Here is a 20403-nt window from a genome sequence, read left to right on the forward strand (position 1 = left end):
CTTCTCTACCATTCTGGCTTTCTGGCTCTTTTGTAAAATCGTGGTGATATTCCTTTAGAGCCGTAGGAAGTGCTTTCTGTGAGACCACATATACCTCTTTGTGACCCTCACTCCCATTTTTGACCTTTGGGAACCTAGAACCTTTCAGAGCTGTTTGGCAGAGCAGGGCTGAGGTGGTGGCTCCAGAAAACAAACACCCAGTGACAGTTCTCCTTTCCAGTAGGTAGTGTCCTTTGCTGGACTTCACCAACAGCTTCCCATGCCCATAGCATCTCAGGTATGTGGTTATACCATATAGTTGCAAACAGAGAGAAGGGATTGATTGAGGGCTTGTATCTGGCACATACTGCTTTATTAAAACAGGGATAAATTAGTAAGTAGCTGAATTGGGGGAGTAGTAAAGATTTACCTTTTCTTCTAAGAAAAATGAGTATGTTTTCTGGTGGGGCTTTTGTTTCTATAAACCCGAGGATGGTGTTTTAAAATAAAGATAGAGCAGCCCCCCTCAGTGCTAACTCCACCAAAGCGCAGTTTCTCCTGAGTGGATTCTTAGCAAACGTTTACGAGATCTGGCTTGAGAGGTGTCACATGATGAGTCTGCCTGGGCCTTTACCTGTTGGGATCTGGCGCTGCTCTTTCCCTAGTGTCAACTTGTAGTCCATTGTTCCTTAAGGTGGGTTGTGCTTTGACCCAGTACATTTTGAAGTCAGGAGGATGGACCCTTGAACTGAGGATTTTATTCCTCTGAATGGCTTCTTCCACAGAGCTCCTGGAACACATTTATCAGAATATCTGTCTAGTTTTTATGTGATATCTTTATAGTTTTTCTTCTTTTTTCTCTCATGGCATTTATTTATTTGAGATAAGAACCCATTCTCTAGCTCTGGTCTGCCTAGCTTATTGTGTATCCCAGGCTGGCCTCAGACTTGAGCCCTTTCTTCTCCCTTACCTTCGTGAGTGCTGGAATTTTAGGAACTTGTCACCATGCCTAACCCATGGAGTTTTCTTCAAGGTCCTGTCTAGATTACTAATGACTAACCTTTTCCACTCTCCAAATGTTTGATGGATAAAATTGCATCAGAGGCAAATGTTCTATGAGCATTGGAAAGCTCAAGGATTTAGAACACTTTTTAGTAACAGGGAGATTTGGTTACTTCTGGAATGAGGGAGAAAGCAGGGTCATGTTGGACCTGGTAAAGTCCAGGGGAACAGAATAGAGTGATTCCCTCTTGTCAAGACAGTTTCTCTATAAAAGGTGTTAGTGGGCTTCAGGTTTTTACATGGATAAGAAGGTGTAGAATTGATCAAAAGGTGTTTTATGGAACTTTCTGAAGCACAGGTTCATGAGAAGGGTGACGAATATCGCTCCTTCAGTTTCATTGGCTGCCCCTGTTTACTGCCTTCAGGGAGGCTGTGAATCTGGGTCACAGTCGTTAAACACATCTCTTAGTTGCCTTCCAATTTCCACATGGCTCTCCATGTTCATCACAGGGAGTCATGAGGGCAACTTTCCCGAGAAACATTCAAGGTAATAGGCAGATAAACTATCCAATTGCATTATAATCGAGTTTAGTTAATATGTCTTCAGGAAGGAGATATATTAAGAACACATTACAGTATGGTGTGTCTCAAGGAAGGAGCTATTTATAAGGCTCAACATTGGGCAAATAGAAGAGAAAGGGGAGAGAAATTTAGGTAAACACAGAAAAAATGTCAGGGAAGGAACAAGTACAAGCTGTGTGGAGAGCAATTTGTACTTATGTGGAAATGGTAGAATCAATGTTAAAAGGCAGGGATGGGGGTGGTGAGGGTGGTGGGGGTGGTGGGGGTGGTGGTGGATCAGGACTCTAGAGGCAGGATGAATGGAGGCAGGTACCACTAATGTTGGTTCTTCAAGCACCTTGCCACAGAAACTGCAAATGAGACACTTAGGGCCAGAAGCCATTCATACACTCTAGCCACTATCTTCTAGATGCACTTTCTCTTGGGAGCTCAGCAATTCACAGCTCCACACCTGTCTTTGTGCCTCTGCACACACTCAAGAGTTCTTTCCATTCCTTCACTTCCAGCCAACCATCAGCACTGTAATGAGCATCATGACTGACAACAACATCACCATCTTCCACCCTGCAGTGTTTGTGCTCCTTGGCATCCCTGGGATGGAGGCTTATCACACCTGGTTGTCTGTACCCCTGTGCCTGATGTATGTCACTGCAGTCTTTGGGAACAGCATCCTGTTAGTGGTCATCATCACAGAGCGGAACCTGCATGAACCCATGTATTTCTTCCTCTCCATGCTGGCCATCACAGACATCCTACTGTCCACCACTACTGTGCCCAAGGCCCTAACTATCTTTTGGCTCCATGCCCACAACATTGCCTTTGATGCCTGTGTCACCCAAGTCTTCTTTGTCCACACAATGTTTGTCGGGGAGTCGGCCATCCTGTTAGCCATGGCTTTTGACCGCTTTGTGGCCATCTGTGCCCCTCTGAGATACACAACGGTGCTGACATGGCACATAGTGGGGAGGATTGCTCTAGCCATTGTCATCAGAAGCTTCTGTATCATCTTTCCTGTGATTTTTTTGCTGAAGCGGCTGCCGTTCTGTCGAACCAACGTCATCCCCCATTCCTACTGTGAGCACATTGGGGTGGCCCGCTTAGCCTGTGCCGACATCACTGTTAACATTTGGTATGGCTTCTCTGTGCCCATCGTCATGGTCATCATGGATGTGATCCTCATTGCTGTGTCTTACTCACTCATTCTCCGAGCAGTGTTTCGTTTGCCCTCCCAGGATGCCCGGCACAAGGCCCTCAGCACTTGTGGATCTCACCTCTGTGTCATCCTCATGTTTTATGTTCCATCCTTCTTTACTTTACTGACCCACCGCTTTGGGCGGAACATTCCCCGGCACGTGCATATCTTGCTGGCCAATCTTTATGTGGTGGTGCCACCGATGTTGAATCCCATTGTCTATGGAGTAAAGACTAAGCAAATCCGAGAGGGTGTAGTCCACTGGTTCTTGGACATCAAGACTCAGTGTTGTTCCTCTCCTTTGGGCTGATGGGTCCTGGTGAATCTTTACATGAAGCCCCATCAAGGAAGCTAGCCAAGGAGCACAGGTCTCCTGGATTCCTTCTTTTGCTTCATCCTTCTCCTCTTCCCAGTTTTCCATGTTCTAATTTGTCAATCCTATCTCTTTCTCTTGTTTAATGTTCACTACTCACTTCATATCCTTAAAAACTGGAAATGACAAACTAAGTGTACTTTTCTCCGATATGAGAATTTGACTTTCTCAGCAATTGGATGGATATATCACAAGAAGTAAGGTTACAGCAAATGAATACATTTAAACATATGTAATATATGGTGAAGCCCTGATATTTTAAAGTCTCTAATGCTGTTTCTTTATATAGAATCAAGTAAGCTGGGCTTGGTGGTTCATGCCTGTAATCCCGTCACTCAGGAAACTGAGGCAGGAGGATTGATCTGCGTTTGAGAACAGCCTGGCTTGCATAGTCAGTTCAAGACCAACCTGAGTTATAAAGCAAAACTCTGTCACAAACACCAAACAGCCAAAACAAATAAAAGTTCTCCACAAACTTCTATCAGATGTTTTTTGTGAAAACAAAAGAAAAGGATTTACATGTCCTTCTACCTTCTGGGAAATTGTCTCATTCTTTAAATTTCAACTCAAGAACTACCTTCTCAGACAGGTGGGGGTGACACATAAATTTAATCCCTTTAATTCTAGTAGAGGTGTGCTGGGGGAGGGGAGGTAGGTAGGGGTACAGGAGGACAACTACCTTCTCTATCAAGGCTTTCTCATTTTCTCCAGACAAGCCAAGCCTCCTTCTTTTGCATGCCTGGTTCATCTCACACACGACTCTACATGAACAGAATGGGTTGTAATAAGCTGCTCATTGCTTTGTAACCAGAAGTGACTATAAATGTCTTGAACCAGAAGAGTGTGTCTGTTTCATATTTGTACCTTTATATGTGAAAAGTGTCTGGAATTTAGGAAATGTTTGGAAGTAAGTGAAAAGATGATGACCTCCCTGAACTTAGAACATGAGTCTCTGGATACACTGAAATGGCCAGTGATGTTAGTCCACAAAACCAGTGATAGGTTATCATCCCAGAGCCAAGTCAGCTGCTGCATGCAGCTCTACTTCTCAAACCTTGTCTCTAACCTGGACACTAAAGAATAGACAAGGCAAGGAGACACACAGCTGGCTCCTGACAACCTTACTGTTGGGCATATGTAACAGTGCTCATGAGATCAGACTGGCAGAATTGGAGTACTCTCTTAAGGGCTCACGTCCTTGACCCTTGCTCCTTCATACTTGTCTAGAAAGGTCATGCCCATTTGTTTCTTCAGCTAGCACATACATTGTGAGCTCTAAATTCATGTCTCTAATCTCTCTCTCTCTGTCTCTCTCTCTCTCTCTCTCTCTCTCTCTCTCAATCTCTCTCTCTCTCAATCTCTCTCCTTTTCTCTCTGTGTGTGTGTCTCTGTGTGTGTTTAGACACACATATCCCCCTATCTACTCTGTAACATAGAATCTCCATTCAAGCTAGATTTTTCTCTATCTTCCTTTTCATTAAGAGCAAATTAGGGCAATTTCATCAACTTCACCAAACAGAAAACCCTAGAGTTTTCTCAAATTCTTCCCCTTGGCCTGGCTTCTCAATAAGTTATTATCAATACTACTACTAATGATGAAATGTCTCCATATTTACATAGGTGGCACTTGGAATCATAAAATTTCATTTGAGTCTTGTCCACATTATTTTCTGTCTATGCAGACCTGGAAATTCATTTAACATTTTTTAGTTCTCACTTTTTCATCTATAAAATAAGTATCTTGTGGTAACTATAGGGAACTTTTATAGAGTTGTTGAGAAGGTTAAATGAAATAATCCACAAATACACACACACACACACACACACACACACACACACACACACACACCTATATCACATATGTAATCCTTAGCTGTTAGTACTGTTATTTGTTTAATTGCAGTTTTATTTTTAGTACTACCTCTGCAAAATACTAATGAATTTTATCATTTTATCTCCAGTTAATTCCTTCTTTCTTTCTTTTCTTCCTCTTCTTCTTCTTCTTCTTCTTCTTCTTCTTCTTCTTCTTCTTCTTCTTCTTCTTCTTCTTTTCTTCTGTTTTTGTTTTTTTTGAGACAGGGTTTCACTGTTTTGTTTTGGAGCCTGTACTGCAACTTGCTCAGTAGACCAGTCTGGCCTTGAATTCACAGAGATTCACCTGCCTCTGCCACCCAAGTGCTGAGATTAAAGGCGTGAGCCACCAATGCCCGGCTCTTTTTCTTTTTTTTAAGACAGGGTTTCTCTTTGTAGCCTTGGCTGTCTGGAAGTTGCTCTGTAGACCAGGCTGGCTTTGAACTCAGAGATCTGCTTGCCTCTGCCTACTGAGTCCTGGGATTAAAGGTGTACATCATCGTGCCCAGTTTTAATTTCTTAACTGAATTAATGTTTTAAATATTTTATACTTTAACCTAGTTACAAGTGACATTATGTTAATCATTGTAAAGGGTGAACACATCAAGTTGCTCCTGTCAGATCCTCAGAGGGTCCTTCATTAATTACAGAATGTTTTCTAGGCTGGAGAGATGGCTCAGAGGTTAAAAGCATTGGTTGCTCTTCCAGAGGTCCTGAGTTCAATTTCCAGCAACCACATGGTGGCTCACAACCGTCTATAATGAGATCTGGTGCCCTCTTCTGGCATGCAGGCAGAATGTTTTCCATAGGATAGTCTGTAGATGTAGGCAAGAAATATTGATGCTTGCTTTATATTTGATGTTTCTTGGTCAAATAAGAGTGAAAGATACTGAAATCTTTTGAGTTGTGCACATGACTGTTCAAAAGAAGATGGCATTCACAGTTTTTCATTTATTTCTGTAGCCATAGATATCTGTTTCCATATCCACAAAATTATTGTTGATTTCACAGAAATTTACATTTATAATATAATCTAATATTCCATTAGTTAGCATGGAAATTTGAGTCAATCATAAACTAAGCATTAGTTTAATAATATGGTCCTGACTTGATCTTCCATCTCTATTTTAAAATTCCAATGGACAATAATATATTAATATATAACATAATAAATAGTATTAATGATGGCAATAATGACTATCATGATATGGGTATAAATTGGTCCCTACAAAAGGCTCATGTGATTAAGACTTGGTTCCCCATGTGGCATATTTAGTGGAACTTTGTTTTTCTTTTTTCTTTATTCTTCTCTCATAAAATATATCCCAACAGCAGGCTTGCCCCCTCCACTCCACTTCTCAGTACCTCCTTCCTCCCCTCTCCCCCAGACCCACCCCTCCTCTGTTTCCCTTGAGAAAAGAGCAGGCTTGCCAGGGATAGCAACTGAACATGGCATAACAAGATGCAATGAGTTTAGGCGCAAACACTCATGTCAAGAATGGATGAGGCAAATTCTTTAAAATTTGAGTTCAATTTTCTCCTCTCCCCTCCTCTTCTTCTCCTCTTATTCTGCCAGCTCCCTCTCCCGTACCCTCATGCTCCATGTTGAGTGGGGGGAAGAATAGAGGAGAGCAGGATGAGAGATACCATAACAGAAGGAGCCATTATAGGTCCGAGGAGAGATCTGGCACTAGGGAGATTTCCAGAGATCTACAAGGATGACACAAACTGACAATCTAGGCAATGGTAGAGAGGCTACCCTAAATTCCCTTCCCCTATAATGAGACTGATGACTACTTTTTATGCCATCCTAGAGCCCTCATCCAGTGGCTGACGGAAGCAGAGGCAGACACCCACAGCTATACACTGAACTGAACTCTGGAACCTAGTTGCAGAGAGAGAGGAATGAAGATCAAGGGGGTCGGGACCAGGCTGGTGAAACCCACATCAACAGCTGGCCTGAACAAGGGGGAGCACATGGACCCCAGACTGTTGTCTGGGAGGCCAGCATGGGACTGATCCAGATCCCTGAACATGGATGTCAATAAGGAGGCCTCGGCACTCTATGGGGCCCCTGGTAGTGGATCAGTATTTTTCCCTGGTGTAAGAAGGGACCTTGAGAGCCCATCCCACGTGAAGGGATGCTCTCTTGGCCTGGACACATGGGGGAGGGCCTAGACCTGGCTCAGGATGATTTAGTGGACTTTGGGGAGCCCCCGTTGAGGGCCCTACCCTCCTTGGGGAGAAGAGGGGGGATGGGGTGGAGGGCAGGTGGAGGGTTGAGGGGAGAACTGGGGGGAGGGGAGGGAGAGGGAGAAGGGATTGACATATGAAGCAAGCTTGTTCCTAATTTAACTAATAAACAGTAAAAATTTGAGTTAAATTAAATGAATTCCTGTTTTTTCAATTAAGAAAGATTAATTTATTTAACTTTATGTGTATGAGTATTTTGCCTTCATGCATGTCTATGCACAACATGTGTGCTTGGTGCCAACAGAGGCCAGAAGAGATCATCATATCTACAGGAATTGGAGTTACAAATGTTTGTGAGCCACTATGTGGGTTCTGGGAGCCAAACTCAGATCTTCTGCAAGAGAGCCAGGGCTCTTAATTGCTAAGCCATCTCTCCAGCTCCTACAGGTGGGAATTTTGAGATGTGATTGGATTATGATAGCTCTGGTTTTATCAGTGGATTCATCCACTTATGGATTTATAATTTGGTGGAACTATTGGGAGGTAGCAGAGTTCATGTCTTACTCACCCTTATAGTTTCAGCATATTGCTATAAAGGTTAACCTCTCTTTTCCTCTCCTCTTTCTTTTTCACTTACATGGTCTTGCATACATGTACTTAGCTCTTTCTGATCTACTGTTTCTTTTTTTTTTCTACAATTTTCTATGTATATTGAGGATTTGTGGGTATAGGTGGGATCTTAATAATCACACATTGAGAAACAGCAAATCAAATTCACAGATGCCCCTATGTTAGTGATCTGGAGTCATCAGCAGATGTCGTATGTGCAGAAACTTTAGGAAGGAGTCTTTCTAGTTTTGGAGTTGGCGATCTCTGGAGACTAGCTCTGCTGGGGTTTGCTTCTGTATAACCAAACCAGACACCCTCTATAGAACACTGGGGAAGAAGCTAACTCCCAACCTTAGGGATCCTAAAATGAGGTACAAATATCATCCCATTGCCACTCCAGAGCCTGTGTCACATGTGGAGGAAGAACTTTCTCTTCAGCTCAGGTAAACTTTGGGCTAAGTGTTTGGTTCTTAAGATTTTTGTGTTTTCCCTCTACAACTGTTGATTTTGGTTGGATTTTTTTTTATGTCCTCTGGGAGTGGGCTATGGTAGAAGCACTCCTTTTGACATCTTGAACTGCTGTGTTGTGCAGGAATGGAATTAGAGTTATTTTTCCCCAGAATATTAAAGTAACTTAAAATGTTGAAATATTGAAAACAAGCATATCAAAAATGACAATTTCAGTTTGTTTCAGTTTGTGTGTTGGATGTGTGAGCATGCTTTTGTGCATATGCAGAGATCAAAGGACATTCCACATCCTGTCCTGTCACTCTCTGCCTTATTTCCATGAGCCTGTCTCTCACTGGACCTGGAAGCTAGGTGGGTGAGCAACAAGCCCCGGTGATCCTCTTGTGTCCAACCTCCATAGCGCTGGGATTGTAGACTTGATGGACCATGCCTGTCTTTTTTGATGCATAACAAGCACTTTTTCAGGCTGAGCCATCTCCTCTTAGGAAACTTTATTCAGAAACAGAGTAAAGACATTCCTGTCTCCTCAAGCCAAAGTGGATTTAGATTTTCTGTTGCTTATAATGTAAAGTAGTGTGCCTCACAGACAGAAATCAGATTATGCATTTGGAGCTACAATTAGCTTTTTGTTTACTTAATTATTTGCCATGGTTGACACTTCTTTGTGTATATGTATGTGTGTTCATGTATGTAGAGGTGTGTCCTTGTGCATGTATGTGCATCCATGTAGAGATAATATTCAACTTCATTATTTTTCCTCAGGAGTCAAATGTCTCTCACTGAGATCTGGGGCTTTGCCGAGTATCAAGGCTGGACTCCAGCAAACCCCCAATGATCTTCCTGTTTTCACCTCCTCCTAGCAATGGGACTACAAGCACATGTCACCACACACAGCTTTTTATGTGGGTGCATGTCTGTGTGGCAAGCTCTTTATAGAGAGGGTTGTCTCTCCAATGCCTATACATTGAAAAAATGGAAACAAAACATTTCGTTACAATATAGGTACCTTAACTTACTTCTTTAGGGTGATTATGAAGTCATACAACTTGATATTGTAATAATATAGATGTCTGTAGGTCCTCCTGCTTTAATTTCAGGAAGTAGATGGCAGAAGTCATTAAACAGAAACATTTGCAAAGTTAAGACTTTTTACAAGCTATTGTCAAGTTACTGTCCAAATTGGCCATCGAAAGTTACATGTCTCAGCATTGGGAGTTGTTTTACCTATGTATGTTTTAAAGATGATATAGTTTGTTTCTTTAATTTTTATATGATTTTCAGTTCTTTAAATTTTATATGATCAATCGTCTATTCATATGTATAGACTGATTTATTATAGTATATATCATCTTTTGATTCTTTGCATGTTTAAAAATACATTATGTATTTTCACCAACTTTTATTATTTTAGGACATTAATCTGTTTTCTACTGCAAGATTAATATATGTCTTTCTCCTAGAATTACTTATTTTTGGAATCATACATTCTGTTTTTATAAAATTGTCAGTCATTTGCTACTTTCTATGAAATTTGGATCTCTTATTCAGATCTTTCCAATTTTTTTATATTAAAACACTTGTTTTAATTTTAAATATTTTTATAGTTTTGCTATTTAGACATAAAACTTTATCTGTAGTTTCTATATGTTCAATTAATGAGTTGGGAAATAATTTTATATACTAATGACATTAATTGAATAGATGTTTTTCTCCATTAGACTGAAATCGTAAATTCCAATTACATTTCCATTAGTTGCTTAGGTTTCTGTTAAGTTGTATTTATTCATTCACTAACAGTAATTAGTATTGATTTTGTATTTCTCTGCTAGGTACTATGTTGGGCTGTTTGTGGAGTGTATTTAATTTTGACAAGAAAAGGATGAATGATTCACCATTACAGATCATGTCAAATTTCTAAGATGTAAAAAATTGTCTTTAAAAAAAGTCAGTAATGAAAAGGTCAGGAGTTCAGGATTTGAACCAAGGAGGGTTTCCTGGGTGGTAATATATAGGCTGTAAACTGGAAGACTTTCAAGGTAGAAAATTTGTTCTAGATGGAGAAATGCTTGTCAAAAGTGAGGAAAACTGGAAAATTCAGGTTGAGTGGAAAGCAGGTGGCACTGTAAATTAACCTTGACAATGTGTCTTAAGCTTGTGGAGGGTTTCCTATGTTTGAAAGTTTTGGCTTTAATTTGTATGTTGATAGGATTATTAAAAACAACAGTATCATAGGGACTGGGGAGATGAATCAGTGGACAGGAGTGACTGTGAAAGCAAGAGGACCTGGGTTCAAATCTCCAGCACCCATATAAAAAGTTGGGCATTGTTGTAAGTGCCTGAATTCCAGAATTGTGGGGTGGAACAGGAGGGTCCTGGGAGTTTGGTGGCCAGCCAGCCTAGCCAAAACTGTAAGTTTCGTTCAGTGAGACATCTGGTGATGAGTGATAAAGACACCTGATGTCCTCTTCCTCTAGCTATCACATGCATGCACACACACACACACACACACACACACACACACACACACACACACACACACACACCAAACCACCTAACCACCCCCATACCTCACACAGCTTCCAAACAAAACAAACCATTGTAAGCCTTTTGTTTAGATCCTGTCACCAAGGCTGTATCAGAGCTGTTGAGTGTGAAGGGGTGAGGACTGGAAGCAGGAGATGGGGAGCCTTGCCTGGCACAGGATGCAGTTGTAATGGATCATGGGAATGATCAAGGCCTGGGAAAGAGTTAAGGTGCAAGCGAGAACACAGATGTGTACATGTGTTCTAGACATTGCCAGAGTGTGGTCAGGAGCACTTGTTTGTATTTGCAGCGCTAATGTGGAAGTGGTGGAGTAACACTATACACTTTAAGTCACTATGATGTTTGCTTACCCTCCACCAGATCTTACAGCTGACTCTTCCTACTGCCTCTGCCTCTCTTTTAGTCTTCACAGGGGGCATCAAAAGCAAGCATGCTGGAGCTAACCTCACCATCATCCATCCGACTTTGTTCATCTTACTTGGAATCCCAGGACTGGAGCAATACCACACTTGGCTTTCTACCCTTTTTGTCTCATGTACATCACCACAGTCTTGGGTAATGGAGCCCTCATCCTTGTGCTGAGTGAATGTACCCTCCATGAGCCCATGTGTGTCTTTCTATCCATGCTGGTTGGCACTGACATTCTCCTGTCAACCACCACTGTGCCCAAGGCCTTGGCTACCTTCTGGTTCCATGCAGGGGAGATCCCCTTTGATGCCTGCATTACTCAGATATTTTTCATTCATGTTGCTCTGTGTTTGAGTCAGGAATCCTGCTGGCTATGGCATTTGACTGCTATTTGTATGCCTCTGAGATACTCAGCTATCTTAACTCCTATGGCAATTAGAAAAATGACCCTGGCCATCTGGGGATGGAGCATTTTACCTATCGTATTCCTGTTGAAGAGGCTGTTATACTGTCATCCCACACTCATACTGTGAGCATATTGGTGTAGACAGGTTGTCCTGGGCTGACATCACTGTCAGTATCTGGTATGGCTTCTCAGTGCCGATGGCTTCAGTTTTGTAGATGTTGCACTCATTGTTATTTCTTATACTTTGATCCTTCAGGGTGTGTTTAGACTTCCTTCCCAGGATGCCCGACACAAGTCTCTCAACACCTGTGGCTCTCACATTGGAATCATTCTCCTCTTCTTCATACCATCATTTTTCACTTTCCTTACCCCTGCTTTGGCAAGAATATCCCCTACCATGTACATATTCTTCTGGCAAATTGGTATGTGTTAGTCCCCCACCCCCCATGTTTAACTCTATCATCTATGGTATGAAGACCAAGCAAATCAGGGACAGCATGACTCACTTGTTGTCTGTTGTGTGCAAGTCTTGGTAGTGGTCACAGTTCTCTATGTTTTCCCAGTTTCCCTAACAACATGAAAAAGGGGAGGCCCTGGCAGTGGGGCCAGGACCTCTCCTGGGTACATGAACTGGCTTTTTGGAGCCCATACCCTATGGTGGGATACTTAACTCACTGGAGGATAATTTGGAGTTATAATGCTTTATTGGGGAGGTTCTGTCTTTACGTTGACCATTGCTATTAATTGCTTTATGTAAATTGTTTATTGGGTATCACACTCATACCACAGACTTTTCTCCTTAGACATTTTATTTAACTGGGAAGTTTGGTTGGGATATTTTTGCTTGAAGCTTTGAAAAAAATCACTTCTTACTGTTTGATGTTTATTGAGAAGAAGTGCATTTTTTCATATCTACAGGGTTCAGTTTATTTTTAATCCAATGTACCTTCTCCTGACATATATGTATCCCAATCTGTGGAAGGTGGTAGTTGGGTTATATGGAGAAGGAAAACTAATGTTACAGATTCCCAAAGCAGAAAGCAGCAGACTTTAAAATGGGAATATTATCCTGAGTTTTGGGAGTGAAATCTGATTTAGTCACAAGGGCCCCACAAATGACAAAAAGCCCCACAGATGTTGAGATTAGTGTTGTGAATTGGAAAGACACAACTGGATTTTTGCCAGTGTTGGAGATGAACTGGTACAAGCCAAGAAATGTGGGCAGAGGAGACAGATTCTCTCAGGGCTTGTGGAGTTATTTTCAGAAAAGCTCACAGCCCTGCCCACGCCTTTGTTTAGCTCTGGGAAACACATTTCAAACTTCTGACCTGTAGACTGGGAAGAGAATAAAGACATATTGTTTCAAGCCACTAAGTGTAGGAACTAGAGGTGTTGACTGTAGGAATCCTATACACGTACCATTCACAGTTTGTTTCCTGCTTGGAAAGTGACCAATTATTTTCATGCATTTTCTTCCCAGTTCTCATTTACCTCAGAAATGTAGCCAACACACATTACCAATCTTTTCTTTCCCAACATCTCTTCTGTTACTGCTGTGAGTTTAGGAGGCGGGTGGTCTGATTTTACAGGACACCCATTAACCAAATCCCTCCATTGTCACTAAGGTCTCTAGTTTCTGACATAACTTGGCTACTATTCAGATTTCACAGATACTGTGTAAGGAGGGTGAGAGATCACCAAGAACACACATGCTGCTAACCACCAGCCATTGTAGGATAAATATTCCTGGGAAGCTTTTGGAAACTTTGTAATCTGGCCTCTAGATGGGGCCACCAGACTGACTCATCAAGAAGTGTGGGTAGAAATATGTAATGTATGTCTCTTTTACATTAGGTTATTAGGTATCCTGCAGATTTCCCATGGCCTCTGGAGGACATACTGAAGACAGCAGCACTTAAAGTGAAGTGGTTTTAGAAGTCTTGGTAAACACACGGGGGAGCACCACCAGCAATCACTCATCCAGAAAGATCACAGAATTTTACATTTTTTTGGTGAGTGAACAGCATAGTGTTTTGTTGCACTAAGCAACTGAACATTTGAAGTTGTTTTCTTACTAACACTGTCACTGAATTATTCTGATTCTTAGAACTGCTGTGAGCCAAGAAGTAGATTGAGCAGCTGTGTTTGGGGCACCTTAACACTGACCACAGACATAGCTGTTATTTGTTTGCTTCATCAGGTGGACTACTGGGTTACTTAGTTAGAAAAGTTCCAGTGTTCATCTTTTACCCATAGCTCTTGTGTTTTAGAGTCTGAAATTGCAGGTCATGGATGAAGCACCTATCTTATTGGGAAAGAATGAATGAAGCTTTTTTTCCTACAAATAACTGAACATGGCTCTCAAATTCACTCATCCTGGCTTAAGGTCAGGTTACTTATGTTTGTGCTGCAGTTCTTGACCCCCTCCCCTGTGTCATTCTGTACTAAACTACATAGTTCTGATTTCCTTGTGATTCTTATCATTGTTCCACATCCAGACCCCATTTCCCTGGTAGCTCATAGCCAAGTGTGGATCCATCTCTAGATTTCTCTGCAGGCTGCTTCAGATCACTCTCTCTCTCTCTCTCTCTCTCTCTCTCTCTCTCTCTCTCTCTCTCTCTCTCTCTCTGTGTGTGTGTGTGTGTGTGTGTGTGTGTGTGTGTGTGTGTGTCCTCTCTATATAGTTTAGCCTAGCCTCACACTTATGAATCTTTTTCCTCTGCAACCCAAGTGTTGGTATTCACATGTGTGGCACCCCACTCACCTACATTATTTTAACCCACTGGGAAATACAGCCCCTTTACTTTCTCTGACCATTTGAACCATCCCTAGTGAATTTGTTAGGTAGCTTAAGGAATTGGCACTCTGTACTAAACAGATTGTATTCATCTTAGTTTTACTACAGTTAAAAACAGTAAAAATGTATTCTAATGCTATAAAAGAGCACATGGAATAATTTTAGCAAGCTTTGAATTTTATTGAGAAATAAACTACTATTCTATGGTAATCAAATTTAGGCATAATTTCTCCTGTCTTCTCTTTCATTCACTCCTTCCTCTTCTTCCTTCTCATTATCTTCACCACCCTCTTTTCGTTCTTATTTTTCTCTGGTATTAAGGATGTAGGCATCAGGCATACTAGGCAATACTCCAGTACAGAGCTAACCCTCAACTGTCTCTCTGTTTTTCTGAACATTGTAGTCACATAGAGAAGTGTCAACTCTGTCCATTCACAGATGAGGCAAGAAAAATTGAGAGGTTGGTAAATGGCAAAAAACATAATTTCTTCTTGGTTTGGGGGTTGCTGCTGACAGATACAACACAATTTGTTCAAGAATTATAATTTACTGGTTTATAGAACAGAGGGAAAATCTCAGAAACTAGACATTTGCCCATGCAGGTAGTGTTATTCTTTTGCTTAAATTATAAATTTGAGAGAGATGGACATGGACTATAGAGAGCACATTAACCAGTTTATTATAGGGTGGGAGAGCAAGTGGTGGGGGGAGAGAAATAGGAAAACAGAGCAGGACAGATAGTAAGAGAGAAGAGAGAGAGAGAGAGAGAGAGAGAGAGAGAGAGAGAGAGATTGACTGCCAGAAAGAGAGAAGAAGAGAGCTAGGTGGGGGTAGATGGAACTTTTAAAGGGGAAACCCTGAATGCTCACTGAGGTTCCATGCATGCACAGTGTCCTCACACAGGTCTGTAATGTGTGATGAGTGATGTGGTGATGGCATAGCACGTCCCTGTGTGTGCCCTGCCCATCGTCAGGGGGCGGGGTCAGCCTGGTGTTATTCCTAACAAGTAGGATGTTAGGTCTTCATTTTGATCAGATCTTGCATAATCATATAACATTTCCAGATTGTCTAATCAGAAGGAGAATGTAGCCAGTATACCTTGAGTGACTTAGAAAGTCATCTTCCATTCAGATAATGTTCGTGCAGATTCCTTTCTAGGTGTGGAATATAGAAGTGTCCTAACTATGGTATATGTAAGCAACAAATTCATCTTCCCATTCCCCCCCACTCCACATTGTTAGTATAATATAATATATATTATTATGTTGTATTATAATATATGTTATATTATACTCTTACCTGTAAGATCTGTTTCATATGAAAAATGACATTCTGATTTTGTGTATCCAGTTGCTTGTTGGCATGGCTTCTTATCACTAAGGGAATTCTTCAGGACAGTCATGTAAATTGGAGTGCATCATGTACAACAGCAAACACGTATAGAGTAAAACATAAGAAGTAGGAGGCCTAGGACACCTTCTTTGATATTTGGTAAGGCTCAGGAGCCAGAAAGTATGAAAATACAGGTCAAAATGAAAATCTCCCCTCTCATCTCCCAACTTTTAGACAACAGATCTAAACAGTTTTCTACATGTTCTGTGAAAACAGCACATTTTTTTGGGGCAGATGAAATAGTTATCAAAATGAATGTGAACATTTTCCTCTCTTTTCTAGTCACAATCAAGACCTGGTTATGAATATTAGAATAGTTTATAGGCTTATATGTGGTCTGGAACAAAATGTAACTTTGTAGGCTCTCTGGGGGGTGTACACAGATCCACAAGGCATGATATGATAGGTTATTAAACATATGTCCTTTATGAAAGGCAAAGTCAGAGACACTTAAACCATTTTATGCCAAGTATGTTTATACAGTTTCAGCTCATTTAAATGGGATGATGTGCTTGGAGAGGCACAGAGCCAGCCATTAGTAAAAGTACAAACATCCAAATTTGAGCCTGGTCTACAGCATGAGTTCCAGGACAGCCAGGGCTACACAGAGAAACCCTGTCTTGGCATCTTTTCTGGAAGGCAAGTTTCTTCCCTATTGGCACTAGGGCTTCAGACTTTCTCTTCTTCCAGAATGGGATTCTTGGGGAAAATTGTAATTCTCTGGAGTCCATTGTTTCAATAATCTTTTGCCAAAGGGAGGGCCATAAGTGTTTCTCTTTAAAACATTTCCTCTCCCACCAGGATGATTACACCTATTTTAATTAACTTGACAGATGTAGAACATAAGTTGCTTGTACCTTTCCTTAGGAGACCAGCTTCTGCTCAGTTTCCTGCATCCCTGTTAAAACCCTAATTTTGCAAGTAGTAACAAAAGGGGACAGTCTGAAAGCCTGTCTCCCCTAAGAATGTCTCCTTTCTTATTGTTCAGGATTGTTTTAGCTATCCTGGGTTTATTGTTTTTCCATATGAAGTTTCCATTATTCTTTCAAGGTTTGTAAAGAATTGCGTTGGAATTTTGATGGGGATTTCGTTAAATCCATAGATTGCTTTTGGTAGGATCGCTATTTTTACTATGATAATTCTACCAATCCACAATCATGGGAGATATTTCCATCTTCTGATATCTTCTTCAATTTGTTTCTTCAAAGACTAGAATTTCGCCATCCCTTTCCGCCGACCGACCCAGGAACTAGGTGAGTGAGTCTCTGCCCTTACCCAACTCCCGCCCAAAACATCACTTACCCCGACCCCCCCCCCCGCCTGTGCTTGCCTTCTTGGGGTAAACACGCCCAGGCAGGGAGGACCTCCCTGCTCCCTGAATCTGGTAGCACCCCACTGTTGAATCCTTTCTGCCTGACTGACCCAGGAAAGAGGTGAGTGAGCCTCTGTCCTTATTCAACTCCCACCCAAACCATCACTCACCCTGACCAACCCCCCCACCTGCGCCTGCCTTCTTGGGGTAGACACGCCCAGGCAGGGAGGACCTCCCTGCTCCCTGAATCTGGTAGCACCCCACTCTTCCTTCCCTTTCTGCCAACCAACACAGGAACGAGGTGAGTGAGCCTCTGCCCTTACCCAACCACCACCCAAACCATCACTCACCCCGACCACCCCGGGCCTTCACCCGCCTGCTTGGGGTAGACACGCACAGACAAGGAGGAGCTCCCTGAATCTGGAAACACCCCAATCTTCCATCTCTTTCTGCCAACCGATCCACAACGAGTAAGGAGACTATCAGGAGAAGCAAGACCATCCAGAGTTGTGGACATTGAATTCCTGGCCACCCCACACCACTGGGTCACAAGAGGAGATAGAGAGACCCCACTTGCACCCACTAAAAGAAGATACGGGAAGAAGACAGAATAAGATTTCACTCAACAACAGAAAGACCAATTGACACCACCAGAATCTAGGGACTCCACTCCAGCAAGATCTGAAAAGCCCAACACAGAGCATGAAGAAGAGCTGGACCTCAAAAATTATCTCAGCAAGATGATAGAGACCCTTAAAGAGGAAACAAGAAAATCCCTTAAAGAAATAGAAGAAAAAGCAAACAAAAAATTACATGAAATGGAGGAAAAGACAAACCAAAAAATTCAAGAAATAAACAAATCTCTTAAAGAATCTAAAGAAACGCAAGAAAAAACATCCAAACAAGGGAAGGAAGTTCTTGAAACAATACAAAGCATGAAAGCTGAAATAGACACAATAAAGAAAACACAGAATGAGGCGATGCTGGAAATGGAAAGGCTGGATAAACGATCAGGAAGAAAGATGTGAGTATAACCAATAAAATTCAAGAGATTGAAGAGAGAATCTCAGCTATTGAAGACTCGCTAGAGGATATACATTCATCAATCAAAGAAAATCTCAAGTCCAACAAATCCCTAACACAAAATATCCAGGAAATATGGGACACTGTAAAAAGACCAAACCTAAGAATAATAGGTGTAGAAGAAGGTGAAGAAACACTGCTCAAAGGTACAGAAAACATATTCAACAAAATCATAGAAGAAAACTTCCCCAACCTACGGAAGGATATGCCTATGAAAGTACAAGAAGCTTACAGGACACCAAACAGACTGGACCACAAAAAGAAGTCCCCCCCGACAAATAATAATCAAAACACCAAATCTACAGAATAAAGAGAAAATATTAAGAGCAGCAAAGGAAAAAGGCCAAGTAACATATAAAGGCAAACCAATCAGAATCACACCCGACTTCTCAATGGAAACTCTGAAAGCCAGAAGGTATTGGATAGATACCCTACAAGCACTAAGGGAGCATGGATGTCAACCCAGACTACTGTACCCAGCAAAATTTTCAATCACTAGAGATGGAGAAAACAAGATATTCCATGACAAAAACAGATTTAAACAATACATATCCACAAATCCAGCACTATAGAAGGTTCTGGAAGGACAACTCCAACCCAATGAACATAACTACACTGACAAAACACTGGCAATAGATAATCTAATTTTACCAAATACAAAAAGAAAAAGGAGGGCGAAATCCACACGCAATGATACCACCAACAATAAATCCAAAACAAAGAAGATCCAATGAACAATGGACATTAATATCCCTAAATGTCAATGGTCTTAACTTACCCATAAAGAGATATAGGCTAACAGAATGGATATGAAGACAGAATCCATCCTTCTGCTGTTTACAAGAAACACATCTCAATTTCAAAGACAGGCGATACCTCAGAGTAAAAGGATGGGAAAAAATTTTCCAATCAAATGGGCTCAAGAAACAAGCTGGTGTAGCAATCTTAATATCTAACAAATTAGACTTTAAACTAAAAGTAATCAAAAGAGATGAAGAAGGGCATTTCATACTCATCACAGGAAAAGTCCATCAAGATGAAGTCTCAATCCTGAACATCTATGCCCCAAATACGAAAGCACCCACATATGTAAAAGAAACATTATTAAAGCTCAAATCACAAATAAAACCACACACACTTATAGTAGGAGACTTCAACACCCCCCTTACACCACTAGACAGGACCACAAGACAGAAACTTAACAAAGAAACAAAGGATCTGACAGAAGTTATGACCCAACTGGGTTTAACAGATATCTATAGAACATTCCATCCAACCACAAAAGAATATACCTTCTTTTCAGTGCCACATGGAACCTTCTCAAAAATTGACCACATAGTTGGCAGCAAAGAAAACCTCCACAGTTACAAAAGAATTGAAATAACCCCCTATATCTTATCAGACCACCATGCATTAAAGTTAGAATTCAACAGCAACACGAATTGCAGAAAACCTACATTCACGTGGAAAATGAATATCATCCAATTGCACAATTCCTGGGTTGAGGAAGACATAAAAACAGAAAGTAAAGACTTCCTAGAATTTAATGAGAATGTAGACACAACATACCCAAACTTATGGGACATTCTGAAAGCAGTGCTAAGAGGGAAGTTCATAGCACTAAGTGCCCACATGAAGAAACTGGAGGAAAGTCACATTAGAGAATTGACAGAACAACTGAAAGCTTTAGAGCAAAAAGAAGCAAACACACCAAGGAGGAGTAGATGCCAGGAAATAATCAACCTGAGAGCCGAAATCAACAAAGTAGAAACTAGGAAAACAGTACGAAGAATCAATGAAACAAAGAGTTGGTTCTTTGAGAAGATCAATAGGATAGACAAACCACTCGCCAAACTAACCAAAAGGCAGAAAGAGAGCATGCTAATTAACAAAATCAGAAATGAAAAGTGGGATATAACAACGGACATTGAGGAAATCCAGAGAATCTTCAGGTCATACTTTGAAAACCTGTACTCTACAAAATTGGAAAATCTAAAGGAAATGGACAGCTTTCTGGATAAATATCACTTACCAAAATTAAATCAAGATCAGATAAACAGTTTAAATCGACCTATAACCCCTAATGAAATAGAAGCAGTCATCAAAAGCCTCCCAACCAAAAAAAGCCCAGGGCCAGATGGCTTCACTGCAGAATTCTACCAGAAATCCAAACAAGAGCTAATGCCAGTACTCCTCAAACTGTTTCGCACAA

At 41.2% G+C, this 20403-nt stretch overlaps 1 protein-coding gene across 1 annotated transcript; it reads left to right on the forward strand.

Moving 5' to 3' along the window:
- The first annotated feature begins 2087 nt into the window (after positions 1–2087).
- On the forward strand, positions 2088–3065 carry LOC100751899 (olfactory receptor 52B2). The gene has a single exon (XM_035441342.1). It carries the CDS (start codon positions 2088–2090, stop codon positions 3063–3065), a length of 978 nt encoding a protein of 325 aa, XP_035297233.1.
- The last annotated feature ends 17338 nt before the right edge of the window (positions 3066–20403 follow it).

This window comes from Cricetulus griseus, chromosome 3 (genome assembly GCF_003668045.3).
Source record: "Cricetulus griseus strain 17A/GY chromosome 3, alternate assembly CriGri-PICRH-1.0, whole genome shotgun sequence".
NCBI classification, from domain to species: Eukaryota; Metazoa; Chordata; class Mammalia; order Rodentia; family Cricetidae; genus Cricetulus; species Cricetulus griseus.

Bases quoted from the DNA above. Each gene is read 5' to 3' on its own strand.
- LOC100751899 (XM_035441342.1), top strand. From the start codon at position 2,088: ATGAGCATCATGACTGACAACAACATCACCATCTTCCACCCTGCAGTG.